The 15,017-nt window shown below is 28.6% G+C and overlaps 1 protein-coding gene across 1 annotated transcript; it reads left to right on the plus strand.

Moving 5' to 3' along the window:
- Positions 1-4,180: 4,180 nt before the first annotated feature.
- LOC124421000 lies at positions 4,181-12,058 on the plus strand. The gene is made up of 4 exons (XM_046955645.1): positions 4,181-4,185; positions 9,044-9,316; positions 9,380-9,819; positions 12,018-12,058. The coding sequence occupies exons 1-4, from the start codon at positions 4,181-4,183 to the stop codon at positions 12,056-12,058; spliced, it is 759 nt and encodes a 252-aa protein (XP_046811601.1).
- Positions 12,059-15,017: the final 2,959 nt, after the last annotated feature.

The following is a 15,017-nucleotide window of genomic DNA, read 5'->3' on the forward strand; positions in this document are numbered from 1 at the left end:
ACTGGTAGCATGGATTGCCATTAAATTCAATCGAGTGAATTTCATCAAGGTAACATAGGGACAACGAATGGGACTTATTATGGATGTTTAAAAGGCTAAAGAATTCAAAATCAGAATCCAAACCCACACAACCATTTAGGAAAACTGCAGCTCAAAAGTCTTCATCATACTAAAGTATGCAACAAGTCTTATTAGTCTTAACATCTCTTTAAACTTCTTAATCCATCAATCTTCTTTGTCGCTTCAACCACTTCCTCTTTTATCAGATACATCTATTACCCAAAAGTCAAACATCATTCCAAAGCTTAATCTTTGTATATCAGCTCATTCCCAACATATAATTTTACAGCCCAACCTATGTACGGATTTTAGGTACTAGGGCCATGAATCAATTTAATTTCGAGTTCTAGATATTGCTATCATATCTATTCCGCTTTTATAAAGACAGGGACTAAGACTCTCTTATATGATGGTTGTGCTTAAAAACCCAAGGTAATGTTGCTGAAAGGACTCAAGCATGGTGATATAAACATTTCGGGATGAGATTCCTGCGCTATTGCCGACTCAGTGGTACCCCGCAATGTAGTGACTGTTACATGTTAAATAATAGATAGATAGATAGATAGATAGATAGATAGATAGATAGATAGATAGATAGATAGATAGATAGATAGATAGATAGATAGATAGATAGATAGATAGATAGATAGATAGATAGATAGATAGATAGATAGATAGATAGATAGATAGATAGATAAATAGATAGATAGATAAATAGATAGATAGATAGATAGATAGATAGATAGATAGATAGATAGATAGATAGATAGATAGATAGATAGATAGAAATTCTAAGTTTGGCGCTGAGTCGTCTTTGTCTGTGGTTGAACGTTGCAACTCCATTGAACTATAAAGGAGTGAATAAAAAACATGAAATTACCAATTTTTCCCGATCAAATGTTTGAATAAGACAGCACCTGTTTTATATAGATCCAAGAAATTAAAATAAACAGAAAATTAATAAAGTGTGAAGGGTGTGTTTTTATTTAACAATACACCCTGTTTTAATAACCGCTAAATAGGTGTTATGTAAGTCATGAGTCTGATAAGAAAAATTGCATATGATCGTAATAAAGTTATAAAATTTAATTTTTAAATACATAAATTTGATTACGCACTTCTTTTAGGATTTTTCTAAAAACTCTTTAACACATCTCATCAAGAAATTATAATTACCCTTAAAGGCATTTGAAACATTGGTCATACATACAGCAAATACATTAGTAGCAAATACACTGATAAGAGATGCCGTTGTTTTTATTTGAAAAGTGTGGCCACAACGTCATTCTTTCTTTATTTGTTTTTGCAATTCAGAAATACTTTAGTGCTGATAAAAGTTCAAAATAAAATGTTGTTTACATTCATTTCTCGTTGAAAACAACAAAAATAGGTGGGTAAATTAAATTCTTATTAAATGACAATTGCTGGTGGTAAAAGTAAATAAATCATTTTATTCACATCGTTATCAGTTGAGAGAAAAAGATAAAAATCACAATAGTACTACTACAAATATTTATTTAGTTTAAAATCAGCAATACTGTATTTATAAAGTGGTGTTTATACTTAGTCTAAACTTTAGACTATACGAATAGAATAGACTCTCGTATCTAAGAAGTAAATGTATCTTAGATACGAGAGAAGACGGACATAACTTAACTATAGGTACCTTAGCACTTTTATTTCTCATCAACAATCGGTGAAAACATAAGACTACATTTGCTAGCCAAACTAGAGACGACATTCTTATAGATATCGGAGTTGATTTAGCCATGTCCGTCTACCCGTATGTATGAATGAATGTCGAGAGTTTTAACGTGATCACCTGCCTTGACGGCCTTATCTCACGGTGGTCTTTTTCATCCACTGGGTAGACTTGAGAACGGTCTACCATCGCCCCTTTATTCTTCAATGAAGAACTCAAGTGGCAATTTTTGTACATTGGCCTTGACCGGTCCATGCACAAGTACTTCGCTGGAGTACTCGATCTATCTAATCTCTGACCATTGGATGGCCTCTGTTGATTCGGCAACAGCACCTAGAGACGTAACCGGTGGACCAAAGTACGATCCATCAATAAGCCAAAGACATTGTTGTTCTTACTCACAGGGACACACTATGGCCAAGAAGGGAAAATTTAATGGTATCATATGTATGATACCTTTCATCATCATACAACCCAGCACACATCTCATTCATACGACACATTCATAAGAGAAAAACATAAGACACTTTTATTATAAGTAGACGGGTGGATGAGGCCCGCCGTACCCCACATTCATCCCGTACCATATACAATTAATATCAACTCATTTTCAACGCTTAGTGCCACAGCCACTACTTCTGTTGCAATTGGTGTAATTATCAGCTCAATTCCAACATTTTATTAATCCACAGCCTTGCCCAGTGGTTAATTGAAACTCATTCCAGCAAATTAAAACCACAGCCACTACTTGGATCTCGAAAAAACCTCAATCAACTGACCAGCCAGGACAAAATCCTCCGGACAACTGGCCACCTGTAATACCAGATTATAAGGTACTCTAGTTTGACTTCATGTCAAATCATTCTTTGGAAATACCGAGTATACATTTAACATCACCAGTTTATAGTCCCGGCAGAATAGAGGTACTGGTAGCACCTCTTTAAACTTTACTCTTTCAAACGGGGGTTTTTGGTACTATTTCAGACGCTACGTTTGCGAATTCTCTATATTATTGAACCTAGAAACAAGAAATTAAACATGTAGGGTGCAGAGTAAGTGATAACCTAAAAGAAGGGAACATTTTAGTACTTTTTCATTTTTCAAAAGGTAAGGTTAGGTTCTGTCACTATCGGGCCTGTTGTGCGCTGCTTTTAATGGAAAAAAACATTGTTCACTGAATGCATTATTTTTCAATGTTTAGAAAATCAGTTTCCTGGAGGTAATTCCTAACAATCTTTTAACCAGTGTTAGTCTGAAATGTTATTTCAGAATACATTCACTTCCAATTCTACTTCTATCTTACTTTATATCGCCCTAATTACCTTCTGGCTCTCGGTAAATATTTTAAGGCGGTAACTATATTCTAATCCAATTTACGCATTCCGTAATTGCTCGGATTTCTGTCTGGAAGCTTTGCTTTTTGGTTTTCAATATAGAATCCCAGGCTCAACAACAACAGATCCCTACTGGTATTTGCTCTAATGTTCAGCCTGACCAAGACATTCTAAATATAATCAGCTTTTCAAAGTTTCTGGCATATTCTATGTCTTGTATGCGATCAGGCATGTCCGATGATTGCGTATAACCTTGTAATGTGTCCGGTATACATTAATGACGTGTCCTATAACCGCTTTTGACCAGTTTGCCTAAGAGCCAACATAAATATGTTTTCAAAGCACCAGTTTATTGAAGCAAAAACAAGGATTGGCCTTATTACACTTTAATAAAACCAAATTGTCATAGTAGGACTAAGACCCCATTTCATGACCCCATTTCTCCTACATATCGCCCGGAACCGATGTGCCTTGTTGATCCTATCCTCTCAGCTCTTCTATACCAATAATTTGGATCATATCCCTTTATGAGTATTACGACATCGTCTGCATAACAGACAGGTTCAAGTCCTTTACCAGTTAGGGTCCTCAGGATGCTAATAATCGTGGTAATCCAGAGTAAGGGTCACAAAATGCCACCTTGCGGCATACCGCGAAATATCTTTTTCCTGATAGTTATATCGTACATCTCACAGCTTATACTTCTGTTCCTTAGAACAGAAACCAGTTCCGCCTCCATCTGCAAAAGTGCCGGGAAAATGCCAACATTATAGGGAGCAAACTCTTGATATCCCATTAAACCATATCAAATCTAATAACAATTTCAGTTTTAACAACTTTCCCCTAAAAAGGTACTTTTTGAATTGGCTATCATCTAACCTCAGTATGTAGGGTCCGGGTAAAGTGATAACCTTTAAAATGGGATTTTTTGTACTTTTTCGTTTTTTAAAAGGTACTTTTAGAATTTTCTATAATATCGAACTTAGGAAGATAAAAAAACCAATAAAAAAGAACTTTTGATACTTTTTCATTTTTGAAAGGGTATTTTTTATGTTTTCTATAGAATTGACTCAAGAAATATGAAATGAAGTATGTAGGGCCCGAATTAACTGAGAACCGATAAATGGGGAATTTTTGGTACTTTTTCGTTCTTCAAAAGATACTTTTTTAATTTTCTATAATATTGAAACCTAGAAACATGAAATTAAGTATGTAGAGTCTGAATTAGGTGAAAACCCATTAAGGGGGACTTGTTGGTACTCTTTCGTTCTACAAAAGGTACTTTTTGCATTTTATATAATATTGAACCTAGAAACATGAAATTAAGTATGTAGAGCCCGGATTATGCGAGAACACATAAAAGGGGACTTTTTGGTACTTTTTCGTTATACAAAAGGTACTTTTTGAATTTTCTATAATATTGAGTGCAGAGCTCGGCTTAGGTGAGATCACATAAAAGGGGACTTTTTGGTACTTTTTCGTTATACAAAGGTACTTTTTGAATTTTCTATAATATTAAACCAAGAAACATGAAATTAAGTATGTTGAGCTCGGATTAGATCAGAACTCATAAAAGGAAACTTTTTGGTACTTTTTCGTTCTACAAAAGGTACTTTTTGAATTATCTTTAATATTGAACCTAGAAATATGAAATTTTAAATGTAGGGCCTTAACTAGGTAAGAACCTAGAAAAAGGGACTTTTTGTCACTTTTTCGTTCTACAAAATGTACTTTTTGAATTTTCTATAATATTTAACTTAGAAACATGAAATTAAGTATGTAAAGTCCGGATTAGGCGAGAACCCATACGAGGGTATGGTACTTGGTACTTGTTCGTTATACAAAAAGTACTTTTTGAATTTTCTGTAATATTAAACCTAGAAACATGAAATTTAGCATATTGGGCCTTGACTAAATACGAACCTGTAAAAAGGAACTTTTTTTGTACTTTTTCGTTGTACAAAAGGTACTTTTTGAATTTTCTGTAATATTAAACCTAGAAACATTAAATTTAGCATGTTGGGCCTTGACTTAGTAAGACTTTTTGGTACTTTTTCCTTCTACAAATGGTACTTTTTGAATTTTCTATAATATTGAACCTAGAAATATAAAATTAAGTATGTAGAGTCGGAGTTAGGTGAGAACCCAAAAAAGGAACTTTTTGGTACTTTTTTTTGTTTTCAAAAGGTACTTTGGTACTTTTGAATTTTCTATAAAATTGGACCAAGAGACATGAAATTAAGCATGTAGAGTAATAAATTATAAATAATAAAATTTCATTTCCTAATAACCACCAAAACAAAAAAAAGAACATAAAAACTACTTCCTGAGAATGACTTCAGATGTAGTGATTTTGAAATCAATTAAAAAGGGCATTTCTTCTATGACAAGTCTGTGTTAAAATTAGGTTTTTTCTTTCTACTTCCACTACTCAGTATTTCTACTTCTTTTTCACTTCTTTGGAAGTTCGTTTTTTTTTTTTTTGAAAATTTATTGAAATAAAACAAATTTTGTTGTTAGTTTTATTAAAAAACAAAATAATTTATTGTGATGGAAATAGAAATACTTACAATATTTATAATTATGTATTTAATTATTTTTATATTTATTATTTTTATTTTATTTTTTTGTTAAGACTTTTTTAAGATCTTGATTTTTTTTAGATTTTTTTTGATGTTATATTATTTTCATTCTTGTTATTTTATATATTTTTTTTTTGGAAAATTGTGGCCCCTAAGCATTAAAAAAGACTGTTTTTAGTTTTATTTTTTTTAAGTCGGTTTTGGGTTTTGTTTGTTTAATATCAAAATTTAATATAATGTTTAATGATGATTTTTGTTTTTTTTTGCTTGATGACAAATACAATTAGTAATAATAATTTTAATAATAATAATGTATAAATAATATATAATAATTAATAATAATTAATAATAATGAGTTTTTTAATAATAATTATTATTAAAGTGAATTGATTTTGTTTTTTTTAAGGTATAAAAATATGTATGTATGATTTTGTTTATTTTTTTTTTTAATTTTTGCCAATAATTTTATTTTTATAATAATATTCAATAATAACGTTCACATTTATATTGTGTTTAATGATTTTTATTTATGTTTTTGTTTTTTTATTTATTTAAAAAAATAATATATTAATGATAAAAATCTATACACAATGACTAAATGCAAAATATGTTTAATGTATTTTTTTGTTTTATTATTTAAAATTTTAATTTAATAATTGCTCTTTATGTTTTCTTTTTTTAGTTTTTATTTTATTTTTAACCATAAACATTTAAAAATATTCATGTTTGATCTAAGTTCACACACACATTGAATTAATTAATATTAATTTATTAATTTTTGTTTTGTTTTATATTTTTTTTTATAAATTGTTTTATTAATACTTTGTTTTTTTTTTTTAATAATTAAACCTTTAAGGGACTAAAGTAGTGGCTTTTTAGAAATGTCGTTTTAAAAAGTTAAAAAATTTTCACATTTATTTTGTTTTAGTTATAGATTTTTTTATGTAAATTCCTTTTATTAAATAGATTTTCATTTATTTATTTTATATTAATTAAGTTTATAAAAGGGTGTTTATTGTAAAAAAAATTTAAACTTAAACAAAAATTGTTTAATATTTTATTTCGTTGAAAAGGTGGGGTTTTTTGTGTTTTTATTAATTTTTTTATTTTTATTTAATTTAAAAATTAGTTAAAATCTTTTAATCTTTTATAAAAATAATTAACTGTTTAAACAAATCAGAAAAAAACAATATTTTTTATTTATTTTTGTTAACACCCTGTATTTCTACGCAATTATTGCAATTTTAAATAATTTTAACTATAACAAAAAAAAAAGAAAACTTAAAGAAGAAAATACATTTTTTTAAAATAACTTTATTATTAATTAATATATAATTTAATTAAAATTTAATTTAGACTTTAAAAGAAATGACTAGTTTGGGTTTTTTGTTTTTTTCTTATAAATTGTCAAATTCAATAATTTTATATTTTAAATATAGTTGAAAAGAATAATATTTTAAATATTAATTTATAAAACAATTTGAAGTAAAATCTTATAAATTAACAAGAAAAAAATGTATGACGTTGTTTTTAAAAATATTAAAAAAAATATTTGTATAAAAGAATTAAAATTAAATATTTAAAACTAAACTAAAAAAAAATTGAGCTCAAGTTCTCTTCTTTTTTTTTTTTTTTTTTGTTATAAAATTAATTCCCCAAATAAAAAAAAATTGGAATTTTAATATTAACCATAACGAATAATGTTGACAACGCCACGTTGTCAACATTACATAGTATTGTCGTACGTATGTACTTATATATCTTGACAAGGGATGTTATTAAAAAATTATAAACATTTTGGTGTTAAACTGCTAACAGAAATGGTCGAGCATACTAATGGGTTTAAGACAATTTTGCACATTTAGAGAAAGATTTGTCTGAGGGCTACATTCAATTAAGATCCGATCATTACAAAAATTTGGACATAACATTTATACTTATATACAACACAGTTGTGCTAATATTTAATTTAATTACCGCATAAAAGAGTCCAAATCGGAAGATCCAGTTGTATGGGGAATAAGTGAAATGTTGTGCCAATTTAAACAATTTTCAATAGTTTTCGTGTGAAAAAAACATTTTTGGTTCAAATTTTAACAAAATATCTTAAAAACGTCGATCTGTACTTTGTGCTTTACATATACAGCCAGTCGGACAGACGGACACATCTCAGGCCAGTATTCAGAAAGAAGAATATAAAACAATATTTTTTAAAAATTTTATATGAAAAACACTAAGTGAAATGCTGAACCGATTTCAACAATTTTCAATAGTTTTCAATTTTAAAACCTATTTTATTTACTTCTAAATTCGAAAGTGATTCTGATTCTGCGTGAGATCGATGTTTTTCTGTTTATCCTTTAGCAATTGACGACGTTATTGATCTTTTTCTAATGCAAAATTTTTCAAAATGTAATTTTCTTAAAATTATGCTTCAATATGTTTCAATATGGGTCGATCCTGAAACGATTTATGAATTTTATCTTGATATAAATATAATTCAGAGAATTATATTTATACCGATTTTTTGTATTGATATGCAATTATTTGACCCCATAGAACCCCCTATGCCTTTTTGTCTCATGTTTAGTTTTGCAAATCTTTAGAACACTCTTTGCGGTCTTGAGATTTGATTCAATTACTACCAAACTCTCGACATTTTGGTTATTCATAAGATCTTTAAATTTTCGAGCATAACATTTTAAATAACAGATTTTGTATCATTATTCTTCTACAGCTCTGTCCTGAATTAAAGTCCAAAACACGATTTAAACATTTTCATATTAATCTGAACATTTTGGGGGGAAAAAAGCGAACTTTCATCAGGGGGTGGCTTGGAACCCCCGTTTGAATTACATAGAAAAATTTGTATATCTGAGTTGTTGTAGCAGCTAAAATCTTAAAATTTTACATGAAAAACTTTGACATTCATGTGAACATTTATAACCGTAGGTTAGATCCTGTATTCCGACTGCAAGAGTAAACTAGAAACACTCGGAAACACCAAGTTAGACGTTCTATTGCAGCATAACGAGAAGAGGAGCAAACTCGAAATACAGCTGAACAACAAGTTCGAAGGGCTGATTCTGATTATCGGCAAGCGGAGTTGTTTTCCGGCCCTATCCCATATATAGAACCGGAGAACAACTCCGTAATACATTCGAACATCACGAAAGGCGTTCTGATCCAGCTTATCGAGAAGAGGAGCAAACTCGAAATACAGCCGAACATCAAGTTCAAAGGGATGATTCTGAATAACGGCAAGCGAAGCCGTTGCGTGATACCCTTAGCCATCAGAGTAGACGCAGTGATACTATATATAGGATCGGAGAACAACTCTGTAATACATTCGAACAACATGAAAGGCGTTTTGATCCAGCTTATCGAGAAGAGGAGCAAACTCGAAATACAGCTGAATATCAAGTTCGAAGGGCTGATTCTGAATATCGGCAAGTAGAACAGTTGCGTGATACGCTTAGTCATCAGAGTAGACGAAGTGATACCACCTATAGGACCGGAGAACAATTCCGTAATACACTCGAGCATCATGTTAGACGGTCTGATCCAACTTTTCGAGAAGAGGAGCAAACTCAAAATACAGTTGAACATCAAGTTCGACTAGCTGATTCTGAATATTGGCAAGTGGAACAGTTGAGTGATATGCTTAGTCATTAGAGTAGACGCTGTGATACCATATATAGGACTTTAGAACAATTTCGTAATATTCTCGAGCATTATGTAAGACAGTCTGATCCAACTTATCGAGAAGAGGAGCAAACTCAAAATACAGCCGAACATCAAGTTCGACAGGCTGATTCTAAATATCGACAAGTGGAACAGTTGCGTGATACGCTTAGTCTTCGGAGAAGACGCTGTGATACCATATATAGGACTTTAGAACAATTTCGTAATATTCTCGAGCATTATGTAAGACAGTCTGATCCAACTTATCGAGAAGAGGACCAAACTCAAAATACAGCCGAACATAAAGTTCGACGGGCTGATTCTGAATATCCGCAAGTGGAACAGTTGCGTGATATTGCTCATCAGAGTAGACGCTGTGATCCCACCTATAGGACTAGAGAACAATTCCGAAATACACTCGAACATCATGTAAGGCGTTCTGTGGCATCTCACATGTGTAAGTGGGTTTTTTTGCTTTTAGGGGAGCAAAGTACACTGGATATAGCTAGTTTTAAGTATAATTTCGTAAGAATTTTTATGAAAAGTTTAGAAATTTTTATTATTTTCAAACTTATGCTTATCAAAAGTACTTTCAAATATAGAAAAGTTTCTTCTTTGGAACTGACTATGCTACAAAAATGTATTTCAAATACTACTTTAAAAAAAATCAATTAAAATATATTAAAAATATATCAAAAATTATTTAATCAAAATCAGTTAAAAAAGACAATACTAGATAATTACTAGATAATACAAATATAAATTTAAAACAACGTCATACGGTTTTTATTTAGTTATTAATAATAACAAGATAATAAAACAAAATAATTAATAAATACAAAAACTAATGGGAAAAATACTAAATAATTAATTAAAAAAAAAAAGAAAACAAAATTATTAAGTATTTTTATTAACAAAAAAACACTTGAGTAGTTTTCTCTAAAGGACTTAAGAAATTAGTTAATTTTTTTTTGTTAATTATTTTTTTTAATAAAATGAAATATGTAATAAAATTACTAAGCGGTGGCGGCGTTTGTTTATTCATTTAATAATTAATTGTTATTTCTTTTTTGTTGTTATATCAGCTTAAAAAATATATATATTTTTAGATCAAGAGTTTTGTTTAATTGTTATTTATAAGTTTTACACATTTAATGCTTAAAATTTAATAATTAATAATTACAACTACTAAATAAAAAAATAATAATTATTTTTTTGTTAATAATAAAAATACAAATGCAAAGTGTATATAAATGTATAATAATTATAATAAGTATGATTTTTATTTTATAATAATTTTATTTTTATTTTTTTGTAATATATAAAAGCCAACAACAACAGTAATTTAATATATATTTTTTTTAATTTTTTATGTTTTTTTTTTATTAAGAATACTACAAGTTTCATATAAAAATATGTTTAAGTTTTTGTTTTTGGTTTTTTTGTTTTGTTTTTAAATTATAGAAAAATTTTTAAAGAAAATAAAAGTAAAAAATTAAAAAATTAAAAAAAAATAATGTTTTACAAAAATTTTAGATTTTTTATTATTTTTTTTAGTTAAGCTAGTAAAAAAAGTATCAAGTGTTATTTTATTTGAAATTTCAAGTCTCACTTTTAATTACATTGTGTGTGTGTAGGTGCCCAGCTAGCATTGATCACATTCGAGTCATTTATGACTCTTCTGCGCGATTAAAATGATCATATATGCGCTCATTTTCTAATCATAAATGATACATTCGTCGGGAGAATATGATACCCTAACCGCGACTCTTCTAAATAAGTCATTTATAAGCCCCACTTCTGATCAATTATGACTCATTGTTTTTATCTTTTTTAAGTCATTTTAATGAGCCAAAGAACTAGTCGTGTTTTTGAGTTATTTCCGAATCATATTATAGTCATTTTTGAGTCTTTTCTGAGTAATTTGTATGTTTGTTACAGACAGAAAACATTTTTAGATCTTTCGACTGCTTGAAATTTAACAACAAACTAAATTTTTAAACAATTAAATTTTGAAACACCTGAATTTATTTTAATTTATGATTGGTATACATTTTGTTATTGGGTTTTTTTTTTCAAATAAATCAGATTTTAAATTTTAATTCGAATTATTTAGATTTAGTTTTGTGATTAATCGCCTAACTATCTTCCGTAGAAGATCATTAAACATATAAAAGTATTATAATTAAAAAATTAATATAATTTCAATTTCCCTAACAGAAAATCAACTTTATAAATATCACACAAATTTCAATACTTATACATTTCATTTTATAAACGAAATGAGAATTATATCAACTCATTTGAGAACACACAAAATGTTTTGCTAACTCTTCCAAAAGAGTCTTTTCTGAGCATAATTTCTAATCAGTTTCGACTCATTTTTGAATCTTCTTTTAAGTCATTTTTAAGTGCAAGTTTGGCTATTTCATTACAAACAAAAACGATTAAATAAAGAACAAATTTAGATCTTCCAACTGCTTGAAATATGACCACAAAATAAGTTTTTAAAACCATCATATTTTAAACACCAATATGATCAATTTATGATTGATATACATTTTGTTATTGTTTTTCAAATATTCAGTTTTCAATCATATATGTGGATCATATACGAGTCATTTTTTAAGCGCTTAACTTATTAATAACTTTTAGGTCATCAAAAGGAGTCAAAAATGACTCAGTTTATTGATTAATCATCCAATAATCTTCCAAATGCTAACTGGGTCCAACTGCTTGAAAATGACCATGAAATAAGTTTTTAAAACCATCATATTTTAAACACCAGGATGATCAATTTATGATTGCTATACATTTTGTTATTGTTTTTCATTTTCGAGTCATTTTTTAAGCGCTTAACTTATTAATCACTTTTAGGTCATCAAAAGGTGTAAAAAAATAACTCAGTTTACTGATTAATCATCCAACAATCTTCCAAATGCTAGCTGGGTGTTTGTATATGTTTGTAGTTAGAGCAAATTTGTTAGTGTACGTGAAAGAGAGAGATAGAAATTTATTGACTTAATCCGTTATTTTTTTGTATGTGTGTGTTTTTGTGTATTTGTAAAAGTTAGATATTCTCAATATCATTAAAGAAGACATTTTGTTTTTCTACCGTTAACCATATATTGTTGTTATTTTTGTTTGGTTTTTTAATGCGGTTTGTAAAATGGTGTTTGTTTTTTGATTTGTATAAAAAAGTTTTTAAGATTTTTTTAAAATAAGTTTTTTTTTTGGGTTTTTAAATTTTTATTTTGTTTTTGCTTCATTTTTTTCAATTTTTCGAATTTGAAAAATTCCCTAAACGAGTCTCAATGTTCACAAGATGTTTTTTTTTATTATTTAAAATCAATTGGAAATGATAAAGTTCAATTAAAAATAATGTAATTTTACTTTATTATATAATTTAATTAATTATTTGTTTTTGTTAAAGATTTTTGTTTTATTTATTTAAGCAGTCTAGATGTTTACGTTTGTGTTTGTTTTTTTTGTTATTAACAAAATAAAGTTCTAATTTTTTAAATTGTTAAATATTCTAAGTAAATATTTTTTTGGTTAAAATTTTTTTCTAAAAGTAAGAATATAAGCTTAATAAGAGTTTAAAGTAAAGTAAGTAGATTTAAAGTAGAGTTTTAGTAATAGAAATTGTAGATTATTACAAAGAATAGAACATCAGAAACATTTTAAAACTATTTAAAAAAAAAAAACATTATCCATAAAAAATAATCAACTTTTAGGCAAATCATCAGTTGTGAGTTACACTAGTGTCCAATTCACAATCGTTGTTGTAAGGTTGTATCGTAGTATGTCGTAATTTTTTCATTATTGATTTGTTTTTGTTTAAAAAAGTTTATTTGTAAAATTTTAATAACATACAACTCTACAACAATACCACATCGATGGTGAATTGGACAATTGTATTTCAGAAGATTTTCCTTACGGTACAAGTTAACTGACTAGGTTTTCAAGTATAGTCCATTAACGTGTCATAAGAATTGTCAAATAGTTTATAAAAGTCACAAAATAGTCAATTAACAAATCCATAGATAAGTCAATCAACTAGTTTATAGATTTGTCCATATGACTAGTCCATACACTAGTTGTATATACATATATACTAATCAATGGAATAGTTTATAGATAAGTCCTTAGACCAAGTTTACTAGTCCATAAAATTGTGAAACGACTTCTTCATTGACAGATAAAACAGTTAACTAACTAATCCATAGACTAGACAACAGACTAGTTGTATATACATACTAATCAACCGACTAGTCTATAAATCAATTACTAGTCCATAGATAAGTGAACCGACAAGTCCATTAACTTTTTAAAGACTAGCTTAACGACTAAACAATATACAATTCCGGCTAGTCTATAGATCAATCTACAGACGAGTTTTACTAGTCCATAGATAAGTGAACCGACTAAGCCATTTACTTGTCAAAGACTAGTCTAACGACTAAACAATATACTATTCCAAAGACTAAGTTTATTTGTCAATAGCCTTATTCTAGAAAAGTTTATAGATAATCTATAGATTAGTATATAAATTAGGAAATCGACTAGTACCTAGACTTCTCAATAGATTAGTCCTAAGAATAGACTGTCGACTAGCCTAGGTTATCAAGTCCATAGAAAAGACAGTCAATAGTCTTGTACATCAACCGACTAGATTAGTTTATAGACCAGGTTTATAAGTCCTTAAACGGACAAGTGCATTGACTTGTCATAGACTAATCTATATCTATATATATAGATATGTACAAATTACTCTTAGTTTCTGGACTAATCTATAAATTAGTCCATAATCTCATCAGTAGGCTAGTCATAGACTTATCAACAGACTAAATCATGAAATAGTAAATCGACTAGTCCTTAGACCTTTCAATTGATTAGTCCAAAGAATAGACTGTCGACTAGTCTTGGTTATCAAGTCCATAGAAAAGACAGTAAATAGTCTTGTGCATTAACCGACTAGATCCATTCAAAGACAGGTTTACTAGTCCCTAAACGGACTAGTGCATTGACTTGTCATAGACTAATCTATATCTATGTATATATAGACACAGATTAGTCTTAGTTTCTAGACTAATCTAGTAGTAAATCTACTAGTCCTTAGACTTCTCAATAGATTAGTAAAAAGAATAGACTGTCGACTAGTAAATAGTCAATTGACTAGCTTCAATAGTCTGGTACATAGACTTGTCCATAGAATAGTCAATCGACTAGTTAATAGATTAATCAATAGACAACTCCCCTGAAAAGACAACAGACTAGAATTTATAATAGTCAATAGCCTAGTCCATAAACTAGTCTATAGAATAGTGATTCGATAATTCAATGAAAAACATGAATCTTATTATACAGATAACTATATTTTACGAACAACGTTTACGATTTTTTCAAAACATGATTTAACAAATTCAACAATTTAGTTTAGGGCAGGCCACATTTGATTTAGTGTAATTATAGTTTATTCTTGTTATCGAATAACCGATACTGTATATTTTCATTTTAAGAAATAGTTTCCAAATATAGAATTTGTTTAAAATTAATAGCTCTAGAATGAGTGCTAATGATCGTATGAATTTAGATAATTGAAAAGCTAACTAGAAACTAGGTCATGGAGTAGTTATTGGTTCCATAATACAT

Source organism: Lucilia cuprina, chromosome 2 (genome assembly GCF_022045245.1).
Source record: "Lucilia cuprina isolate Lc7/37 chromosome 2, ASM2204524v1, whole genome shotgun sequence".
NCBI classification, from domain to species: Eukaryota; Metazoa; Arthropoda; class Insecta; order Diptera; family Calliphoridae; genus Lucilia; species Lucilia cuprina.

Bases quoted from the DNA above. Each gene is read 5' to 3' on its own strand.
- LOC124421000 (XM_046955645.1), top strand. The intron at 9,317-9,379 runs GCAAGTGGAACA...TACCATATATAG, and splicing joins CTAGCTGATTCTGAATATTG to GACTTTAGAACAATTTCGTA. The intron at 9,820-12,017 runs GTAAGTGGGTTT...AATAACTTTTAG, and splicing joins TTCTGTGGCATCTCACATGT to GTCATCAAAAGGAGTCAAAA.